Raw genomic sequence first — 22,384 nt, 5'->3', positions numbered from 1 at the left:
CAAGTCCCTATCATCTTTCTTAGCCACCAGATCCGGCGCCCGCTCTCGGTCATCGGAAGCCCGCGTTTGTGGTACTTTCTCCCCGATGAGAGGGCGCGATGCGCTGCCTGTCTTTCTCTGAGGAGATTGATGTGGAAAGGTTTCGATGAGCTCGCCAGTTGCACAAGCACCAGTCACACAAGCATATTATGCTAATATTAACATAAGCAGCATTAATGAAGAGTGGAGCTCGCGGGGGGCTGATTGTGCTTTTCTGGTGCTGAGGCACGGCGGCGACAGCGATAGTGGGAATCGCACATGATCTGGCAAACGGGTTGGAGAAGGCTTGTCCTATCTTGGAAACCATAAACCAGTGCTGTGATTTCTTCGCCCTCTGAGATAGCTCGCTGCTGCTGCTGCATGCTCTCTCGCCGGGCACGCTCCAAAGAGTGTGTCCGTGCATGCGATCTTGCAGTTGCGGTCGCGCTGTTGCTGAGGCACGGTGGCGACTGCAATAATGGGAATCGCACATGATCTGGCGAACGGGTTGGAGACGGCTCGTCCTATCTCCACCCATGTTCACTAGATCTAGAGCTCGTTCTCGAGGCTTGGAAACCAGCGCTGCGGTTTCTTCGACCTCTGAGACAGCTCGCTGCAGCATCCATCTTTCTCTGAGGAGATTGATGTTGTTTGTGTGACTGAGTAGCATAAAGTTATATATATATATATATATATATATATATATATATATATATATATATATATATATATATATATATATATATAAAATTAAAAAAGACATGAGCGCTGCCGAGCCAACACGCGTTTATTACTTGTTTCATTTTTATGTGAGTTTTTTTTTTCTACACCAGACCGTGTTGACTAGTCTGGTTGCTGACTACATTTAATTCTAAGGAATAAAATGACATTTATCTGACTATGTGAAGTTAGATTTACAGGGGCTCTAGGGATGTGATTTCTTGTGTGAGAACACGTGTGTACCGCTCTTCCTCTGAGGAGGTTGAGGCGGTCAGGGGCTGCTGGGCAGAGCAGTTCCAACCGTGTTCCAGCCCCACGTGCCGGGGTGTCAATTTTGTTCCTCCGCAGACGCTAGAGTCAAAGTTGCGCTCCCAGGCTGAAGGCTTCTAGTGGAAAGCAGTTCTACGGACCGTTGTTTTCACTGGATAGCCTTCATCATAACGTCCTGACGCCTAGGCCTAGGACATTTTTAGGGCCAGCTCCCTCTGGGGAAGAGTGGTGTACACCGCATTACATGGTGCCTGTCTCTCCTCAGTGTCCTCAGGAGATCGTTCTGCCAACCCTGCCGGTGTTCCAGGGCGCAGTGATCTCCGGCGAGCGCTTCTCTCAGTTACCGCCCGGAAACGTAGCGGTGCTGAGAGGCTCGTTACCTCTACGGAGGTCTCTAGAGCAGCTAGTACGGTCGTCCCCTGCCGGTCCACCGCTTCAGGGCACCGAGCTAGTGGCTCTAGGCGCACCAGAGGCCAGTCTCACGAGACTGGTTCCCTTAGGAGGTCACATGGCGGTGTGGAAGCCCCTGCCAAGTGTACTTCAAGGGGTCCTGCCCCGAGCAGGCTCTGGTCTAGTCTTCCTAGCAGACGATGTGGGTCTGAGGACCGTCGTTTTTGGGAGACTTCAGCTATGAGAGTCCTGATGCTGTGGCTCAGGACCTCGGAGGGCAGGCCCCTCTGGGGAAGAGCGGTGTACACCGCATTACACGGTGCCCGTCTCTCCTCAGTGCCCTTAGGAGAATGATCTGCCAACCCTGCCGGTGTTCCAGGGCGCAGTGGTCTCCAGTGAGCGCTTCTCTCAGTTACCGCCCGGAAACGTAGCGGTGCTAAGAGGCTCGCGTCCTCCTGGGAGGTATCCAGAGCAGCTAGTTCGGCCGTCTCCTGCCGGTGCGCCGCTTCAGGGAACCAAGCTAATTGCTCTGATGCAACCAGAGATCAGTCTTGAGAGGCTGATTCCCTTAGTAGACTATATTGCAGCGTGAAAACTACTGCCAAATGTGTCTCAGTGGGTCCTGCACACTGTAGTAAAAGTCCACAGAATCCAGTTCTGGTGGGCCCCAAGCAGGCTTTGGTAATGGAACAGAAGTGGACTCTCTCTGAGGACGGAGACCATCGAGGTGGTCCCTACTTGGGTTGCAGAGTCCGGGTCCTAAAGCCGGTACTTCACTGTTCCGAGGAAGGAAGAGGTGTTGTGTCCTTTTCTAGATCTGTGCTTTTTGAACCTCTCAGTCAGGGGACTGAAGTTTAACACGCCTGCACAGGCCAAGTCCGAGGACTGGTGTGTCGTGATCTATCAAAAGATGCACTAATCGCCATCCTTCTTCAATGGAAGTTTCTGAGGTTTGCTTTTGGGGGCAAAAGCCTACCAATACGGATCTTCCACTGGCCTTGCACTTTCACCCCACACTTTTCACGACTTTCAATCGACCACATTGACGATTGGTTGATATCAGCTCAATCTGAGCAGGTGACGGTTCGGCACCAAGGTGTCGTTCTCGCTCACATGAAAGAGCTGGGGTTAAGACTTAACACCAAGAAAAGTGTGCTTTCTCTAGTTCAGAGAACCACTTATCTGGGCATGGTGTGGGATTCGACCACGATGCAGGTACTTATGTCACCTGCTCGGATCGAGTTGATCCTCACTGCAGTCGCGAGAGTGAGAGAAGGCCGGTCACTCACTGTCAAGCAGTCATGGAGATTGCTGGGTCTGATGGCAGCTGCGTCCAACGTAAATACTATTGGCCTGCTGTACATGAGACCCCCACAGTGGTGCCTCAAGACCAACGGGTTCTCCCTGTGGGGAAACCCAATTCGAATGCTAAAGGTCATGCGGCGCTGCCTACGTGCCTTGGATATGTGGAGGAAGTCTTGGTTCTTGTCCCGGGGCCCGGTGCTGGGAGCTCCTTGTCACCGTGTGATGCTAGCGACGAACGCGTCCCTCACCGGCTGGGGTGCGGTCATGAGTGGCCACACTGCCCGTGGTCTGTGGAGTGGTCGCCATCTGACATGGCACATCAACTGCCTGGAGATGCTGGCTGTGCTTCGTGCACTTCGTTATTTTCTCCCAGACCTAAGAGGTCACCATGTGTTGGTGTGCACCGACAACACAGCGGTAGTCTCATACATCAACCACCAAGGAGGTCTGCACTCACGCCGTTTATACAACTAGCGTACCAGATCCTTGTGTGGGCCCAGGACGAATTCCTCTCGCTCAGAGCAGTTCACATTCCTGGGCATCTTAATATGGGAGCAGACATCCTGTTGAGGCAGGGGCCGAGGCCCGGGGAATGGCAGCTTCACACTGAGGTGATGAAGCAGAGTTGGAGATGTTGGCCAGACTCGGGTGGATCTGTTTGCGACTCGAGAGACATCGCACTGTCCCTTCTGGCTTCCTCTGACTCATCCAGCTCCACTGGGGCTGGACGCCATAGTACAGACATGGCCGAGGCTTCATCTGTACCTTTTTCCCCCGATTGCTCTGCTCTCGGGAGTTCTGGAGAGAGTGCGCCGGGACGGAGTCCGGCTGCTGTTAGTAGCCCCATTCTGGACGGGCCGGGTATGGTTTCTGGGCCTGAATTCTCTTTTTGTCGGCACTCCATGGGAGGTTCCCTACAGGAGAGATCTCCTCTCGCAGGCGGAGGGTGCACCCCCGCATGGAGCTTAGAGGCTGTAAGTGTTGTCTCTGAGGAGGCACAACTCTTAGCTTCCGTTCTCTCAACCGAGGTTGTAAGAACGTTCTCCAATCCAGAGCTCCCTCAATGAGGAAACTGTATGCCTTGAAGTGGAAGCTTTTCACTTCTTGGTGCGGAGACCACCAGCTCGACCCAGTTAATTGCCGGGATGGTACAGTGTTGGAGTTCCTGCAGGCTCTCCACAGGGTTGACCCACTCCACCCTGAAGGTCTACGTGGCGGCCATGGTGGCCTACCGCGCCCCTCTCGGTGGCCAGTCAGTGGGCGGAAACCCTCTGGTTACATGTTTCCTCCATGGTGCGCTGAGGCTGAGGCCTCTGGCCAGAAGAAGCTTATGCTAAGCGGTGATCAGGATGTTATCATAAGCCTCGAGTCCTCTGATCTCCCCTCTCCTGGGGGTCAAGACTCACTCCTTCTGAAGTTTGGCCATTGGACGGGTTGTCCCCGAATTCTGTCAGGCTCCTTCTCTTGCTTTAGCTGTGCTCTTCCACACTAGGCAGAGATTTGAAAGTCTGGCCGCATGGGCATTCTCGTTCCCCATTCGTTCTCGACGCAGCTCGAGTTCCTGAAGAGGAACATCTAAGGTTACGTATGTAACCCTGGTTCCTTGAAGGAACGAGATGCTGCATCGCAGTACCACACTTCCGGCATCTCTGGCCGGCACTTGCTTCATCCTTTGAGGCTGATTACCAGCTTTGCCGCTCTTGCTTTTATGCTTCCTGGTCTCTGACGTCACCCTCCTATGACGTCTCGCCCTTCCATTGGACTGATTATGCACGTTATTCAGAGACGCCACGCTGGACGCGTTCCCCATTCGTTCTCGACACAGCATCTCGTTCCTTCGAGGAACCAGGGTTACATATGTAACCTTAGACGTTCTTTTTTTGTTGTCTTCACAAAATTGGATTTACGTAACGCTTATCATCAAACCTGATTCCTTGTCACATATTTTTGATCCATCCGAATGCCCGGTGACTCTCGATTGTATTTTACCTGAGAGAGTAGTCATCTAATCACTCATATGGGAGGTCGAGTCAAAGGTCAAGACGGCTTTGGAAGGGGTAACGCTTCCGCCCGGGTGCCCACCGAATCGATTGTTCGTTTCGGAGGAGTTACGGTCCGATATTATTCAGTGGGCTCACTGCTCCGATGTCGCTTGTCATCCATGAATAAGCCGTACTAAGTCCTTAGTAAAGCAATGATTCTGGTGGCCACTTATGGCTCGCGACATTCACGATTTAGTTTTGGCCTGCTCGGTTTTTGTGCCAGTGGTAAGACGTCTAACTGACCTCTGTTTGGGTCTGGATGGGCATTAGACCCGCCCTCTAATGGCATGATGGACATTTTGTTCATAGTGGACCGATTCTTGAAGGTGGCACATTTCATTCCCTTGCCCAAATTACCCTCAGCCAAGGAGACAGCGGTTACTGTAATTGATCACATCTTTCGGTTACATGGCCTCCCAATGGGCATGGTTTCTGACATGGTATCCCAATTTGTTTCCAAATTTTGGAGGGAATTTTGTAAATTATTGGGAGCGACGGTTAGTCTGTCTTCGGGTTATCATCCGTAGAGCAACGGTCAGTCCGAGCGGGCCAACCAACATTTGGAGAGAACGTTGCGATGTTTGGTCTCCAAGAATCCTTCATCCTGGAGTCAACAACTCTCTATGTTTGAGTACGCTCATAACTCGCTACCAGTGTCATCCACGGGCCTCTCCCCGTTTGAGTGCAGCATAGGTTACCAGCCACCAGTTTTTCCTAGTCTGGAATCTAAAGTAGCGGTCCCCTCTGCCCACGCTTTTGTCCAGAGGTGCCACCGCACGTGGACCAGAGCCCGCGAGACTCTGCTCCAGGTGAGGGCACGCACCAAGGCCGATCGCCACCGGTCTAAGCCTCCCGTATAAGTCGTGGGTCAAAAAGTGTGGCTTTCTGCCAACAACATTCCACTCGGTTCCGTTTCTAATAAGTTAGCTCCTAGATTTATTGGCCCGTTTCCTGTCATCAAGATCATTAGTCCGATGACAGTCCACCTTAACCCTCTGGAGTCGATTAACACGGATACGCGTTATGAGTCATTTTCTCCAGATAACCCCGAAAAGAACTTAAATTACACTTTGAGTTTTAATCGTACAGATAGGAGCAATACATCAATCGAATCTGTAAAGGGTCTACTTTTTTTTGGATGCAGACATAATAACAACAAAACTTTGTGCACTTTTAAAATAAAGATAACAAACAAGGTGTGCTTTCTGCAGCATTTCTCTGCGCTGATCTTCATTTACAAACACGTAATTAAAATGAACTGTAACTCCTTGAAAACTCAATGAAGAGACATGAAACAGATATCTATAGAAAGCTTGACATGTCTACTTTTAAACTAAACAGTGCCGCCGAAAACAAATATTCTGTGATAAAGTTATCCATATGAAAACGTGATGTCCGTTTTTCACGTCTCCCTTCATTATATCTAATGTGAACACGCCCACGCGCTATTCAGATTCAAACTGAAGCGTGCGGCTTAAATACGCCCATAACAGAAGAAAAAGCAGCCAGACTGTTCTTCAAGTTTTTTTATTTTACTTCGCGATAAGAGGAATAAGACATAATTCACTTGTACTAGTTTTCACATAACGTGTAAACATTTTACTATTAAGACTTTTTCCTAACTATAATTCCTGACTAAATGTATAATCAAGTGAAACATTATGAAGTTTCAATAACTATACACAATACTATACCATTCAAAAGCTCTTTTCAACATTAATAATAATGATGATAATAATAACAATAAATGTTTTTTGTAGAAAATAAGATTGTTAAAAGGATTTCTGAAGGATTGTGTGACTGGAGTAATGATGCCAAAAAATTAGTTTGAAAGTCTGCTTTGATTGTTCTAATTAACTGTTTAACTGCTCCCCCAAGTGGATATTAAATTATGTTGTGGGATAATTAAATATATTCTAAATAAACTACAAACATAAAATTATATAGATTTATTTTGTTCTCACATTCTTTCTTGTAACTCTTCCCTCTCAGTGACACACAGATGACTGAAAGGTTCATTATGCAGCTCATTATGCAGGCCTTTGTCTTCTCAGGTGTAAATCACAATGATATTCATGATAGTTGACGCCTACTCGCATATGGCTTTTACCAACAAAAAGTGTCTTAGAAAATTTAAATCAATATACTGTTTTCTGTAAGTGAGTAAACAAGATGATTTTCACATAATTTAGAAAGGAAAAATTCTAGGCTACAAGCTCCAGTTCTCAAAAATCCCGGGAACCATTGTTCTTTATGTGTTTTATGGCCTTATTCAAGTGATTTAACATTTTTAGTTTTTCACTAACCACGCATAACATTTTTTTCTCAAAAACACAATCATGTACATACATGCATTTCACATATTATTATAGCCCAGTTTGTGCTGATTACAGTGAGATTAGACTTTACCCATTTATATATTTATAAGAAACTGAAAATGCACAAATGTCAGGGCATGACAAAACTTCTCCATGCCCCAAAAATACCCTTAGACTCCAGAGGGTTAAACTACCTCCGGCGTACAGGAGGATTCATCCCGCCTTCCATGTGTCCAAGATTAAACCTGTGTTTTATTCCAGCCTGATCTCACAATCAAAACGTACATATTTAGACGTAAATTAAAACTGTCCAATACGTATGTGCCTTTACGTATTTACAGTTTCGTTTACGTATTATCTGGACGTAATTACAGGTTCGATACGTATCTAAATTTACGTAAAAACAACCTCAAATACGTACAGATAGAACGTGTTCTCAGAATGTTAAAAGAATAAAACATAAAACACAATTTTAGCAAAAATATAACATTAAAACGCTATTTTGAGCCACTAACGTTAATCCTACACCTACCCCTAAACCTACCCATAACCATTTCTTAAAATACCATAACGTTACTGTTATAAATAAACAAATAACAGACAAACAAACATAACGTTAATCTTTTTTTTTTTTTGCGAAAATATCAAAAGTGGTACCAAAAGTAGATCAAATGATAATGAGTTCCAGTCGCAGTCCTCTATGGAGGTAATAGTTTTTATAGGGTACAGAGCAGCATTTAATTTATTTATCCGTGAAATTATGTATCTGTCTACTCTCCATGAAGGCGCACTGGCGCAGTACTGATTTCAAATGTCTACCAACTGAAACAAGGCATGTCGCAATCTGTGACGAATTATGTGAGAACCAATGAGCGTTTGATATCAGTGCCGTAAACCATGTCGTAACGTTTCTCGAGGGTGGTGGCGCTATTTTCAAATTCGAATCATAACGAGCGTGGGCTTTGACTGTGACGGTCGCTGTTGCTGAGAATGAAGATGAAGATCGATTGATAAAGTGATGAATTTGGATATGTTCCTTGCAAAAATCTGGATTCTAAAGATATGGAGTACAGCAAACAAATAAAATGGATGTGATTTGTAATTTTATGCTGTGCTTTTGTGTATCTTTGGTTGTATTGTCAGTCATTGGATATTACAAAATGGTTAAACAATTACATAAATTGTATTAATTTTAAGGTTTCAAAGTGTAGTCTCGTTTCGTTTAACATTATGTAATCCCCCGAAACGAGTTTGCAGCATGCACAGAAATGTTATATAAGTAGATGAGTAAACTGCTTTCAATAGATCCAATAGAAACATGTATTGACATGGCCATTAAATACAACAGATTTAAATCATTAAAGCCGCGATTTTAATATTAATACATGGGAATTCATATAAATTCACACGTTACGTTAGATTATTTACGTTTTTTTAGCTGCTAACACGTAAATATTTGTACGTTTTACTGCTATAAATACGTCAAAGTTGTACGTTTTTATGTGCATGAAAACGAGAGTAAATGTACGTGTGGTAGAACCACATTTAACGTAAAAATGCTCACGTATTCTCATGAGATCACGTTGTTTATTCTCATATTAATTTTTTTCTTAGTTGTCAGTTATAATCATCAAAATTAAAAGAAATAAAAATTTGAAATATATCATATATATATTTTTGAATGGAATTAGAGAAATAAATCAACTTCTTGATGATATTCTAATTATATGACCAGCACCTGTATATTTATTTATTTATTTTTTAGAAGCCCTGTTTTGAAACTATTGACCGATTGTGCAAAGACTCAGTTAGCACATGCCATTTGCAAATAAACTAAAGACCTTTGAGTTTTACATATCAGTGTTTACCAAGTCTACCCTGCAACATCCATTAAATGACATCCAACTTTTAAAGTTAAAAACAACATTTTATTTTTCATTGTGAGATAAGGAGGATCAACAGAGAGGATTCAGGGTGCCTTGTCTCCAAAAATTTTATTGATGAGGGTCATAAAAGCCATCTGTTCTTGACACCTGTTTGTACACCCCCCTCCCCTCCCTGTACAGCCAGTGACCTTAATATGAACTTATGAACCAAGGAGGAATTTCGGAGGGGGGAGAAGTTGTGGGAAGCTATGTGCTTTTTTTAAACTTTGAAAAGGACGAAATCATGAAAATGGTGTAAGGGATGATTTTATTAAGGTTTTAAATAAACAGTGTATTTCAAGAAAAAGGTTATAAACACATAGCAGCAATGGAAACAATGTAATGATCGTTTTCGTAGTTGGAAAAGTGTAACAACGTTGTTAAAGTTGTTACAAATGAAATAAAACTAGTTTACTGGTTATTTATCTGATACAACCAAACGAGTCAAAACTATCAGATATGTTTTTGTTAAGCAATACGTGAAAAAGATGTGAGAGCTTGTAGCATTACAATTTAAAAATGGTGTTTTGTTACCAGTTAGAAAATAAAGAAAACTAGGTAATAGAGTTTTAGCATTTGTACCTTACCTCAAACTGAAAAAAAGAAACGAATGTAAAGCAGCGATACAAACCAAGAAAGTAGGCGTTTGTCACGTCGGGTGAAAAGTTAAAACAAAAGAAAAAAGATGGTAGACATTACGCGGATCTAAAATAAAATACACCAGACCCCGTCTTTAAAACACCAGCCAAAGATACTTGTCAAAACTATGTTGTACTTTACCACTAACTAAAATTTTACTGACAAGAGTTAAACAAAAAAAAAAAAAAGATCTCACAGCAAAGTGTTATGACATCTCCGGTAACGTTAGCTCGACTCAAACAAAAAAAAAAGAGGCGAACGTAAAGCAATGTTATAAACCAAGAAAGTAGGTGTTTGTCACGTCGGGTGAAAAGTTAAAACAAAAGAAAAAAATAGGTAACTTAGGCATTTACGCGGATCTAAAAGAAAATACATCAGACAAGATACTTGTCAAATCTATGCAGTACTTTACCACTAACTACAATTTTAAAAAGCGAGACTGTTAGACGAAAGAAAAAAAAAGATCCTCCGGCAGAGTTGTGAAGCGTCCGTAAAACAACCTACCACCAGCGCAAACACAGTTAGAATGAGGCTCGGGAATGCTCCGGAAAAAAAACCACGCCTCCAGCGCTAGAGAGGGCAGGGCAGGAGGCGTGATAGTAGCATTAAATAGATTTAAACATTACAATAATAAAACTAAGTAGTTTTTAATAAATAGACATCAGTCCTTAATTAGTGAAAACTTTATATCCGTTTAAACATATGGTCAATTTTTACTTTTTAAATGATGTAGACCTATACGATTTTTATTTATTTTTAGGCTAGTCTTAAAAAAAAAAAAAAAAAAACATAGTTGAAAAAGCGTTATTTGTTTTTAATGTGTTACGTTAATTACTTTAATCTATGACTATATATCTCCGTCGATATATTTTTTATATTTGTCAAGCTTAATTTCTCAAACTATGTCAATTAACACACACACACACACACACACACACTTTCCTTCTGTCAAGCTTGTGTCGCGTTATCTAGTAAATAAACCAGACGTCATCTCGGTCATCTCAAGCACCGAAACCCGAATGTGTCAGTGTCTGTGTGATTACAGGCGTCTACATATCAGTTAGACATCAAGCGGTTGTAAAAACATCTAACAGGTTTTGAAATGCTTGTAACTGGCTTGTGAAACTAACTAATTTCAAAGGGTGTTTTATATATATATATATATATATATATATATAGGATTTTTATTTTAATTACATTTATCATTTTTATTCACAAGGTGATTTTTAAACACAAATGCACACAGGTCATATAAACAAGTGTAGTCTACCTTGCTTTTTTCAAGCCTCAATACACACACACACGCACACGCACACATACTTTCCTTCCCCCATGCTTATTCTGTGAAACATTTCTATAGCCACATCTTTATTTAACAAAATCTAAAATGAGATCTGATTTATTGCTATATTAAATGCTTCTGTAAGTTGTAATCTTTCGTTGTCATATATTTTACATTTTATTAAAATAGGTTCAACTGTTTCACAATATCACATTTAACACAAAGTCCAGACACATGTATTTCATCTTATAAATAATGACTGATTAAGTGCAATGTGTCCAATTCTATGGCGAGATCTTCTCTTCTATTCCCAAAAATTCTCCTTTCATTTCCAACTGGTCTTTGAATATTATATAAATGCTGGCATTTATTCTAACCAACCCATTTAATTTGACACGTATCTTTTTATTTTTATTTATTTTTAATTAGACCTTTTATTTCTAATTTACTCATTGGAGTATTAAATAAGATGTCTGACATTTTAATGGTCCACTTTTATCTGGTCCACTACTTTCATCAACTATATGTGTGGGTATCCATACAAAATAAATCTTTGTTATTGCTTGTATTCTGAACAAACTCTGTAAAATGCCTGACAAAATGCTTTGTCTAGTAGAAGCTTCACCACTCTTTAAACTTGATAGTACTGAAAATGAGTCTGAACATATGACTACTTTAGGTATATTAATGTGTTCAACCCCACTGAAGAGCCAAAAATATGACAATCATTTCTGTAGTATAAACGGATGGATGATTAGATGTACTTTCTGGTATTCTATGCTCTTTATTTTTAATCTAAACAAAAGACCTTGATGTTTTATTTTATTTTAATAAGCCACTCACACTTACTTTAGTAGCCTTAATCATTGAATATGTCTTTTATTTTGTTCATATTAACTTCTGGCACAAAATTCTACATTCATAAATGTATGTTTTTCAAAATTCCCCCCACGTTTAGTGGCGTTTAAAGAGGAATTTGTGATGTATTTGGGGACGTTAAAAGGCATGAAAAGTCTCAAAGCAAGACTTTTGTATTCTTCATTAGAGGACTTTGGTTTCTTAATGTGAAATCTGTTACCCCCCACTACATTTTCTTTATCATTATATTTTTCTTTTTTCTTAAGTGTTGTTTTATTTATTTTACATTTATTTTGTTTTATGATGTACAGAGTGTGAACAAAAATTGAGTGTAATCTCAGACCGTATTTGTAAATCTACCAGTAATGTACGTCTTTATGTTTTTAATGTTTAAAGCATCGAATAAAAAATAAAAAAACACACACTAACACTTCCCCAACCACCCTAATAACGTTGGTCGCAAAGGTTTAAATGTATGTTAAAAGAATTAAACAAAGTAATGTTTTTAATAACAACACATCAGTTCTCATTCGATGAAAACCTTCTACCTGGTTTTAATATTAGACCGATGTTTTTACTTTAAAATTAGGTTAACCTATACGATTTAATTTTTTCATCTCAACAAAATTCCTTGTTGGAAAAAAGTGTTGTTTTATTTAATTTTAATAAGTCACTCACACATACTTTAGTAGTCTAAACCCTTGAATACGTCTTTTATGTTGTCAATATTAACTATCATTGCTATATCGTTGCTATATCAATTAAAACATGCGTTTAGGCAAACACAAATATTAAACAGGAATGAATGTGAAATGTCAAGATGGGCTTTTCTTGCCAAAGAAACTTTTACAACATTACAGGAAAGGCTAAATATTTCATCTCTAGTAGTGCGTAGAAACGCGTCTGGTGTCTGGCATCTGGCATCTGATGTCTTTGTGTTTATTGTTACGACCATGTCAGCGAAGATTGTAAAACATCTAAAGGTTTTTGGAGCGGGGTTTGCAACTCAACTGTAATCTAGGTTCTGGTGTTGTAAATGGTGTGCTGCTGGTCAGCTAAAGTAAAAAAATTGTTTGTGTATTCCGTGATCAAAGGGTGACAATTTCGACTTTATGACTTGGGATCGCAAGGTTAGCTGAAAGTTCATTTACTGGTCAAAAGGATGTGAAATCTTTTAACAAGTCAGACCATAGAAAAATGTAGTTTAATTAAAATTAATTTAGTTTTGTTTTAGTTACATTTATAATTTTTATTAACCCATAGATCTTTCAACCTCAACATAGACGTACTGAGAATGCAAACAAGTACACAAACACAACCATACAATCATAAACAAACAAACACACACACACACACACAGAGATACAAATGTAGACATACAGAAAACATGAACATGTAACCAAACAAATACAAATATACACTCAAACAGGTACATAAATACACAAACAAACAAACAAAATAGGTCACAACACGAAAATACCTATATTAGATTGAAAATGAGTTGTCATAAGTTTTCTTTGAAACCAAAAGTGTTTGTTGCGACAAATGTCTCACAGAACTTTATACAATAGATTAGATGGCCTTTATCACTTTCCAAATGGTGTTGTTAACCATGCTGTTTTTTTTAAATAGTTTAAAAAGTATTATTTTTTAGCTTTCATGTAGGATTCATGTCAGCACTCAAATGTTTTTAGCAAGAGTCCAGAGACAGATGAAAATAGATGCGTGAAGAAAAAAATGTAAGAGTTTTTTAATAGTAGAATAGACTAATTGGTTTAGATTGTTTAAAACAACTGAGTTTATGCATTTCTCTTGAATGTGTGTACGGTAACTGTTGCATACATGAAGCAGAAGAAATACATAAACGCATTGTGGTTGATGTTAAACAATAAAAAATATATTATTTATATATCATAACTTACTTTCTTTTCAAAACACAATAAACATTCTTATGACTTTTTAACTGCGAACAACCGGTTTGGTTGGAAAATAAAAAATAAATAAAAACATATTATGTTTCTTAGTTAGAATGCTTATAGTTTGTAGTAAAATCACATATATAAGCTAAAACATTTTTCTTTCAAACCACGCGGTTTTCACACACATTCCTCACAAAACTGCCAACAAAGACCTTAAGTTTTTGTTTTAACGTTTAGCTGTAACTGAGACCTTGGGGGGAATTATTTTACGCACAGTTTTGGGGAAGTTACTATGAACTTTGCAATAGGTTATAGATCACAAATGAACCTATTTAAAATCTAAAAGGTTGCGCAACTATATAAATTTCTTTAAAAAAAGTAATGTAACTGATAACATTTGATTACATGTTTATGACTTGTAATGTTTTTAACCGTTAATCCTTTGAAACATGTAAACAGGACGGGTTAACATTAGAGCGCTCAACAGCTAATGACCGTCAGACTTTTCAAAATCCTTCATCCCTTAAATTAGGATTGTGATCGTGATTTCATTTTAAAGCACAACCACCACAAAATCAGATTTGCTTGGAGATTAAATACATAGAGTAGTTAGAGTTAGTTAAGGGGGTTTACGAAATATATCAATTAAATCTGTACATGTGTGAAAAAATATTCAGATGTAACATTTTCATAATTAACCGCAATTTAATTATTTTTTCTGTGACTGTAACTGATTACATTTTATTTTTGTAATCAAATGATATAATTTAGCTATATGTAACTAGTTGACCCTAACACTGCTTATGCATTCTGACAATAATAGATTGTGAAAGTGTTCATTATCCTCTTTAACTTTAAAAATGCGGACAGTGTCGCTTAACACTAGCTTGGCAAACAAGGGTTTGCTCTTAAAACAACCACCAGACCCCGACTTGAAAGCACTGTAACAAGTATAGCCATTGCAGAAATTTATTATAGAGATGCAGTAAGATAAATTCTGGATGCACGATTGACCGACTTATGACATGTTTACCATATTATTACAAGGCACTGCTTACCTAGTTTTATAATGAAATATGTCTGTAAAAATAAACAAACATACACACAATCTCCAGAACGGGGTCTGATGATGGGGGTTCATCACTTCATGATGAAGACAGACAGGATATTCAGACCACAGCAGCAGGACACGATTGTCTTTTTCAAAAGATAAAGACAATTATTTGGTTTCAGGACACACAAATCCTAATGGTTCACAAGATAACATAACAACGGTTGCTCCATTACAGCATAGCCAACCCTATTTTAGCCTGTTTTAGCACATGTACAGTATATCGTATTATTCTTGAATATAGTCGTTTAGTCTAAATATGTGTTAACAGTTATTTATTGTTATTATATGTATTATATATTTTTGTTTTACAAAGGGGTTCAATTTAATACATTTAACTAATACCTCATTCAAGCTATGTAGATCTTCAGGTCAGGGAACTACAATACCCATCATACACCTTTGCAAAGATTTCTACACTGTTTGTGAAGTATACGCTCCTTCCATGTTGTGATGTTACAAATCTCTTTTTTGTGATCTGTGATGCAAAGTCCGATTCACTTCTGAATATGATTCATTTGGACAGTTTGGTTCAATGAACCGATTCATAGGGCCCTTAAGTCATTTTCGCAGTTATGTCAGTACACATTTTTCTTTCTTCTAACAACTCAAGAGTCATTTTATTTCCGTGAATCATCTAAATAAATGTATTGTGTGAACACATATTGGTGATCATTATCATCTGTTCATTTAAGTTAATGCTGAATCATCTAAATAAAGTTAACTGTGTGAACACATATTGGTGGTTATTGTATTTTGCTCATTCAAGTTAGTGATGTTTGTGTTCGCAGTTTTAGGCACAGTGCCTCTGTCATTTGTTTAGCTTAAACATCGGTTTTTAGTCAGTTACAAAGGTGTCAGGCATTACATTTTTGTATTTTTAACTAACCTAATTATGACAGAGTTACAGGTTTCAGGTGTTTTTGGTGAGTGTAAGCGGTGAAAACTTAAATGTGACCGCCGAGTAACGTTAGCTACTCAAACGAAGACAAATTGTGTAAGTGTTCATTAAGATGCCGAAATGAAAATAAGCGTACAAATATTCATAATGACAATAAGTACAATATACCCTAAAGACACAATAGCCCCTGCTAAGTACACCTAAAATTTGTTAGAGTGGTGAGATATTTACGTTTACCTTTATTCATTTAGCAGACGCTTTTATCCAAAGCGACTTACAGATGAGGACGGTGGAAGCAATCAAAACAACAAAAAGAGCAATGATATATAAGTGTTATAACAAGTCTCAGTTAGGTTAACACAGTACACGAAGCATGGGCTTTTATATAATATAATAAATAAAAAGAAAACAGATTGAATAAAAAAGAATAGAGCAAGTTAGAGAACTTTACACACACACACACACACACATATAAATAGATATAAACCGCAATGTTTTTCATAGCGTTACACTTTGAAACCAGAACGATATGTTTCCATGATTTTGTTAGCTCTTTCTGTTTGAATCTGTTTACCGTAGTTTTCACCATCCTAATTGCAATGGTTTGGTCTTGCACTTAGGGCCTATAGGACTCGTTTTTGGTCTCGTGTAAGTGGGTCTCTTTGTTCATACAAAGCAATATTTCTGTGAATTTGGGTATTAAAATATTGCTTTAAACATCGTCTTCATTCGAGACGTTTACTTAACATCATTATATTATCCTAGTTTAACGTGTGTGTTAATTGACATAGCTTGAGAAATTAAAAAAATTTATCGACGGAGATAGTCTAAATTTAGACTAGTCATAGATTAAAGTAATTAACTTAACACATTAAAAACAAATAACGCTTTTTCAACTATTTTTTTTTTTTTTTTTTTAAGACTAGCCTAAAAGTAAATAAAAATCGTATATCGTATATAATCGTATATATCTTGTCTGATGTATTTTCTTTTAGATCCGCGTAAATGCCTAAGTTACCTATTTTTTTCTTTTGTTTTAACTTTTCACCCGACGTGACAAACACATACTTTCTTGGTTTATAACATTGCTTTACGTTCGCCTCTTTTTTTTTTTGTTTGAGTCGAGCTAACGTTACCGGAGACGTCATAACACTTTGCTGTGAGATCTTTTTTTTTCTTTTGTTTAACTCTTGTCAGTAAAATACATTGTTTCCATTGCTGCTATGTGTTTATAACCTTTTTCTTGAAATACACTGTTAAAAAAAAATCATCCCTTACACCATTTTCATGATTTCGTCCTTTTCAAAGTTTAAAAAAGCACATAGCCTCCTAGAGACAAGGCACCCTGGATCCTCTCTATCAACAGTTCATCTAGGAAACAATTTAAGGAAAGACAAATAGGTGTCAAACTCCTTACCAGTCTTCTGTCTTATATTTATCAGATCACAATAAAATGGCAGTTACAGATATTTTGCAACGCTTGTACTATTGAATTGTTTGAAGGCTTGAAAGTGTTGTGGATCTTCTCTTGTCTCATTTATTTCTAATGGGACAGATTCATTCATTACATAATGTTCTTGAATCAATCACATAATTCACATGAAACCAGTTAAAAAAATCTAACAGGTTTAAACTATAAACAAGGCAATTCATTTGAAACCTGCACTTTGCTTCCTGTTCATACAGTATGTTACATACATTTGACTCAAGAAGTTTGACTTCTCTAAGGTAATTTCTTTGGTGTGTCCAAATGACAAACATGAGTTGCTGCATCAGATAGTATTTATTTATTATTCAATTATTTATTTATTTTATGAGTTATTTTTAACAGGAAATATTGATTGTGCACAGAGAGGTCTGGTGTAAGAAAGTCATCTTTTTGACATTGGTAAATTATTAACTTGTTGATCTCCAAGCAAGCAAGAGTTTCAGAGGCAGAAAAAAATGGAGTCCAATACCAGTGAACTGAGCTCAAAATGAGAGTTCCTGTAAAACTCCTCACCTTTAGCTTTTGGTTGTTTTTCTTAAACTATTCCAAATGTCAAGGCAAGTAATTTGTTATTGCTGTTGTTGTGGTTTTTAATTATATGAATGTCTTTTTTATTAAGATTTTACTAACTTTAATGTAAATGTAATATGCAGTTTTCAAAACATTTATCTGACCTTATGTAGCTTTAAAGAGTGTTAAATAGTTGTGTGTGTACTTCAGCATTTAATAGAAAAAGAGTAACATTATTGTGTCTGTTCTTCTCAGAATGTCTTCGAGAGGACATTAAATATGAAAACATAGAGATAGCTGAGAAAGCTTCATACGCTGATGGTGACACAGTGAGAGTGAGTTGCATGACAGGTTATATCGGCTTGTATAAATTAAAGTGTGAAAAAGGAGAATGGAAGACATCCATTGGGCGACCGTGTGCAAGTAAGAAAATTATCAATACAATGGCTGTGTAATTGTTTGGGTTATGAAATCAGTGTAATCATGTAAAGAAAAACTTTTGATTTCTGCAGAGAAGAAATGTAGTAATCCAGGTGACATAGGAAATGGTGATTTTAAACTGACAGAGGGGACGGAGTTTGCTTTTGGAGCAACAGTGGTCTACACTTGTAAGAAAAGGTAAAAGTGCTTTATGCTTTTTTTAATTCTCTTTTTTATTTTAGGAAATGTATACTATCCTCCTCAGTTTGAAACTCCTGTACTTGTAAAACATTGTGTTCACAGATATGAAATGACAAGCAGAATCTTAGCTGCACAGCTCAAGGATGGGACAATACTCTTCCTGTTTGTGAGGGTACGATTTCTTGAAAGTCCCTGTTTTTCCTTTTTATTTATTCCCATTTAATTTATTTCTGGCATAGAAGAATGACTCATAAGCTAGAAGAGAATTACATTGATTTATTTATTTTTGAGTGATTGGTTTGTTGGTTCATTTATTTTCATATTCATATATTGTCTAGCTGTAAAATGTCCAGCCATTCGCACAGATGGGGATGTGACTGGCAACACAGAGAAGGGACATTATGGTGATGTTATTCACTTTGAGTGTGTATCAATAATGTGTTATTGTTTGTGATGTACACTTGATTAAGATGTTTTATGGACGTTCATGTCTGACTGGACCGATCTAGAACTTTTGTCAAGATGTGTTAAACCTCAAGACATAATTGATTGCCTTTCACGATGTTACACAGTGGGTGTGTGGTTATTTTATATGCAGGCTTATATATACATACACTTAAACCATGCAGCAACGCATTTAAAAATCCAGAAGACAACGACGTCCAGAAATCGATGCATTTAGACGTCCAGAAGACGACACATTTAGACGTCCAGGGACGTGCAGAAAAGACGTTCAGTTCACGTCCAGAAGACGTCAAAGACGTCGGTTCAACTTTCATTTTGGAACTATTTTTCAACCATGACGGGACGTGTCGGTCTTCAAAAGACGTCCGAATGTTTGCTGTTTAGTTGTACAGCTTTCATATATAATTAAATGGATAATAAACTTAGTCCTTTTTCTCTTTTATTTTTCTCTTGAGACGATTTTACATACGCAAAATATTACAGTATTTGCCTGTCGTGATTACATTCAATGTCGTCAGCAGCCACCTAGTGGATTTACCAGGTCACAACCGTCACAACACACTTCAGGTCATTTATATAGCAGAGTAGCAGACCACAAAAGACAAAAAACTAATCAACAATGAAGGGAAATACCCAGAATTGCAACCAACCATAGATTCCCTTACAAAAAAATCCTGCAGGAATCCTACAGACCACATACCTGCATATTCCTACAGGATCCCGCAGGATTTTCGTGACCATTTTCCTGTAGGTCTCCTACAGAATCCTACAGGAAACATGCAGGAATCCTACAGGAATCATGTAGGAATCCTACAGGAAACATGCAGGAATCCTACAGGAATCCTACAGGAAACATGCAGGAATCCTACAGAATCCTATAGGAATCATGTAGGAATCCTACAGGAATCATGTAGGAATCCTACAGGAATCCTACAGGAAACATGCAGGAATCCTACAGGAATCCTACAGGAAACATGCAGGAATCCTACAGAATCCTACAGGAATCCTACAGGAAACATGCAGGAATCCTACAGAATCCTACAGAATCCTACAGGAATCCTACAGGAAACATGCAGGAATCCTACAGAATCCTACAGGAAACATGTAGGAATCCTACAGAATCCTACAGGAATCCTACAGGAAACATGCAGGAATCCTACAGGAATCCTACAGGAAACATGTAGGAATCCTACAGAATCCTACAGGAATCCTACAGGAAACATGCAGGAATCCTACAGAATCCTACAGGAATTCTACAGGAAACATGTAGGAATCCTACAGAATCCTACAGGAAACATGCAGGAATCCTACAGGAAACATGCAGGAATCCTACAGAATCCTACAGGAAACATGCAGGAATCCTACAGAATCCTACAGGAAACATGCAGGAATCCTACAGAATCCTACAGGAAACATGCAGGAATCCTACAGAATCCTACAGGAATTCTACAGGAAACATGTAGGAATCCTACAGAATCCTACAGGAAACATGCAGGAATCCTACAGGAAACATGCAGGAATCCTACAGAATCCTACAGGAAACATGCAGGAATCCTACAGGAATACTAAAGGAAATCGAAAGCATTAGCATTATTGTTCAATTCCTATAGGATGTCTGCAGAAATCTAAATTAATTATTATTTATATTCATCATGTTGGACTGAAGGGATATTCAGGGCCTCCTGTATAACAAAACACTTTTTATTATATTATATTTAAATTTTAAATATCAACAAAAAGTAAAAAAAGACTTCAGAAAATGTTAATTATGAATTATTTATTAGTCAAAAGAGCTTGAAGTGTGAAGAAAATGAACACTCTGAACAGAACATAGCCCATCTTTCTTCCGAAACCAATATCACTGGACTCTGGGAAAAAAAAAAGAGAGAGACATTTTTGCTTTAACTTAGTTAATAAAATATGCATAAATATAAATATAATTACATGCATATGTTATACTGAATTTCCCCTCACCTCTTATGTGCTTCACCACTCAGTGTTGCAGCGTAACATTGTCCTTATATTGCCTGAGAAATATGAGTATACACTATATATATATATATATATATATATATATATATATATATATATATATATATATATATATATATGTATATATATATGTATATATATATATATATATATATATATATATATATATATATATATATTTATTTATATATATATACAGACCACATGCAGGTATATAGGTATAAAGGTATATATATATATATATATATATATATATATATATATATATATATATATATATGCTGAAATATAAGGTACTGTAGTTATAAGAACTGTAAATGATCATCTTGCAGATTAGTTGATGTGAAACAAAATGTCTAATGAATAACACTTAAAATTTTCTAAATTATAATAGAAAGTAAAACCTGCTAAGGAGTTTATGTTCATCGTTCATTTTTTCTCGTAAAGCAGCCCGAAGAAACTTTCGTGGAGTTGCTGGAAATTTCTTCGAAACAGTGTCTGAAAGAGAAATGTAAATAAACTGTGGTGTCAGATACTTGTTTTGAGAGCATATATACTTAAAAACCTTTAACACCTTTATACCTATAATAAGATCCACTTTTGTGGGGTCCAGAGGGGGCTTGGCTTGTGAATGTTGACATTTCCAATTTTTCCAGAAAGGCTGTGGGTAGCTAACATGCTCCTTCCAAAAACAGCCACGGCTAAATCCTTAATCATGGCTGACCATGATGTGCCCCCTCTACCGCATGCTTGGAATGTATCCTTTGCAATGCTTAGTTTTTTGTGGATTTCAATCTGTGCAATAAACATTAAATAATAAATTGAATAGGCCATATTTTTTTTATCTGCATTTTACAAAATCCTTATGTTTTCCTAAATCTTATCATATGGTGTGAAAAAAAAAATAGTATTCTCACATGGTCCAGTCCAGAAGAGCTAAGATGTGAAGAGCTGGCTGGTTGAAGGGCAGCGCTGCAAGCTGCACTTGTTACGGAGGTTTGCACAGCATGCTTGTTTCCACTGCTTTTAGGCAGCATCTCTGGAAATCTGTTAATAATCTCTATATAAAAAGCAATGTTTAAATTAACTCATTTATTCATATAGCAAAAAATCTATAACCATGTAAATCAATAGCCTACCATTTTGCAGTTTAAAGTTCAGGGCCTTTAGTTGCTTATTCTCTGCTCTCAAGGCCTTGATTTCATTTCTCATGTCATTTAATGTGTGATTTTCTTGTTTTTTTTTTCTTCTATTTTTTAAGCAACAGTGTGTCATTTTGTGCTTTCTCCACCTAAGTTGAGAGACAAAATTAAAGTCACGGAACAACAAAAACAAATGCATTGTAGGGCTGTGACGGTGGCTGATTTTTACCACCGCGGTAGTCATGGACCAACAACCGCCGGTGGCGCGGTGTTTGAAAAAAAAAAGAAGAAAAAAAAAACACACACACACACACACACACACATATATATATATATATATATATATATATATATATATATATATATATATATATATATATATACGTATAAATATATTAGTGTCAAAATTTGCTCGTTAACGAAGGCGATACTTTTTTTCCAGTTTAACGTATTCAAATTATTTTACG

At 37.9% G+C, this 22,384-nt stretch overlaps 3 protein-coding genes across 3 annotated transcripts in view; all 3 read left to right on the top strand.

Moving 5' to 3' along the window:
* The window catches only part of LOC132159954 (E-selectin-like), a 159,477-nt gene that overhangs the window by 49,890 nt on the left and 87,203 nt on the right, over positions 1-22,384 (top strand). The window lies entirely within an intron of this gene.
* LOC132159950 (complement component receptor 1-like protein) overlaps positions 1-22,384 on the top strand; it is a 217,702-nt gene that overhangs the window by 146,049 nt on the left and 49,269 nt on the right. The window lies entirely within an intron of this gene.
* LOC132159956 (complement factor H-like) lies at positions 17,637-18,748 on the top strand. The gene is made up of 5 exons (XM_059569649.1): positions 17,637-17,744; positions 17,953-18,120; positions 18,210-18,315; positions 18,421-18,490; positions 18,657-18,748. Exons 1-5 carry the CDS (start codon positions 17,675-17,677, stop codon positions 18,660-18,662), a joined length of 420 nt encoding a protein of 139 aa, XP_059425632.1. The 5' UTR covers positions 17,637-17,674; the 3' UTR covers positions 18,663-18,748.

This window comes from Carassius carassius, chromosome 16 (assembly GCF_963082965.1).
Source record: "Carassius carassius chromosome 16, fCarCar2.1, whole genome shotgun sequence".
NCBI lineage: Eukaryota > Metazoa > Chordata > Actinopteri > Cypriniformes > Cyprinidae > Carassius > Carassius carassius.
This window is presented reverse-complemented; position numbering and strand designations above follow the sequence as displayed.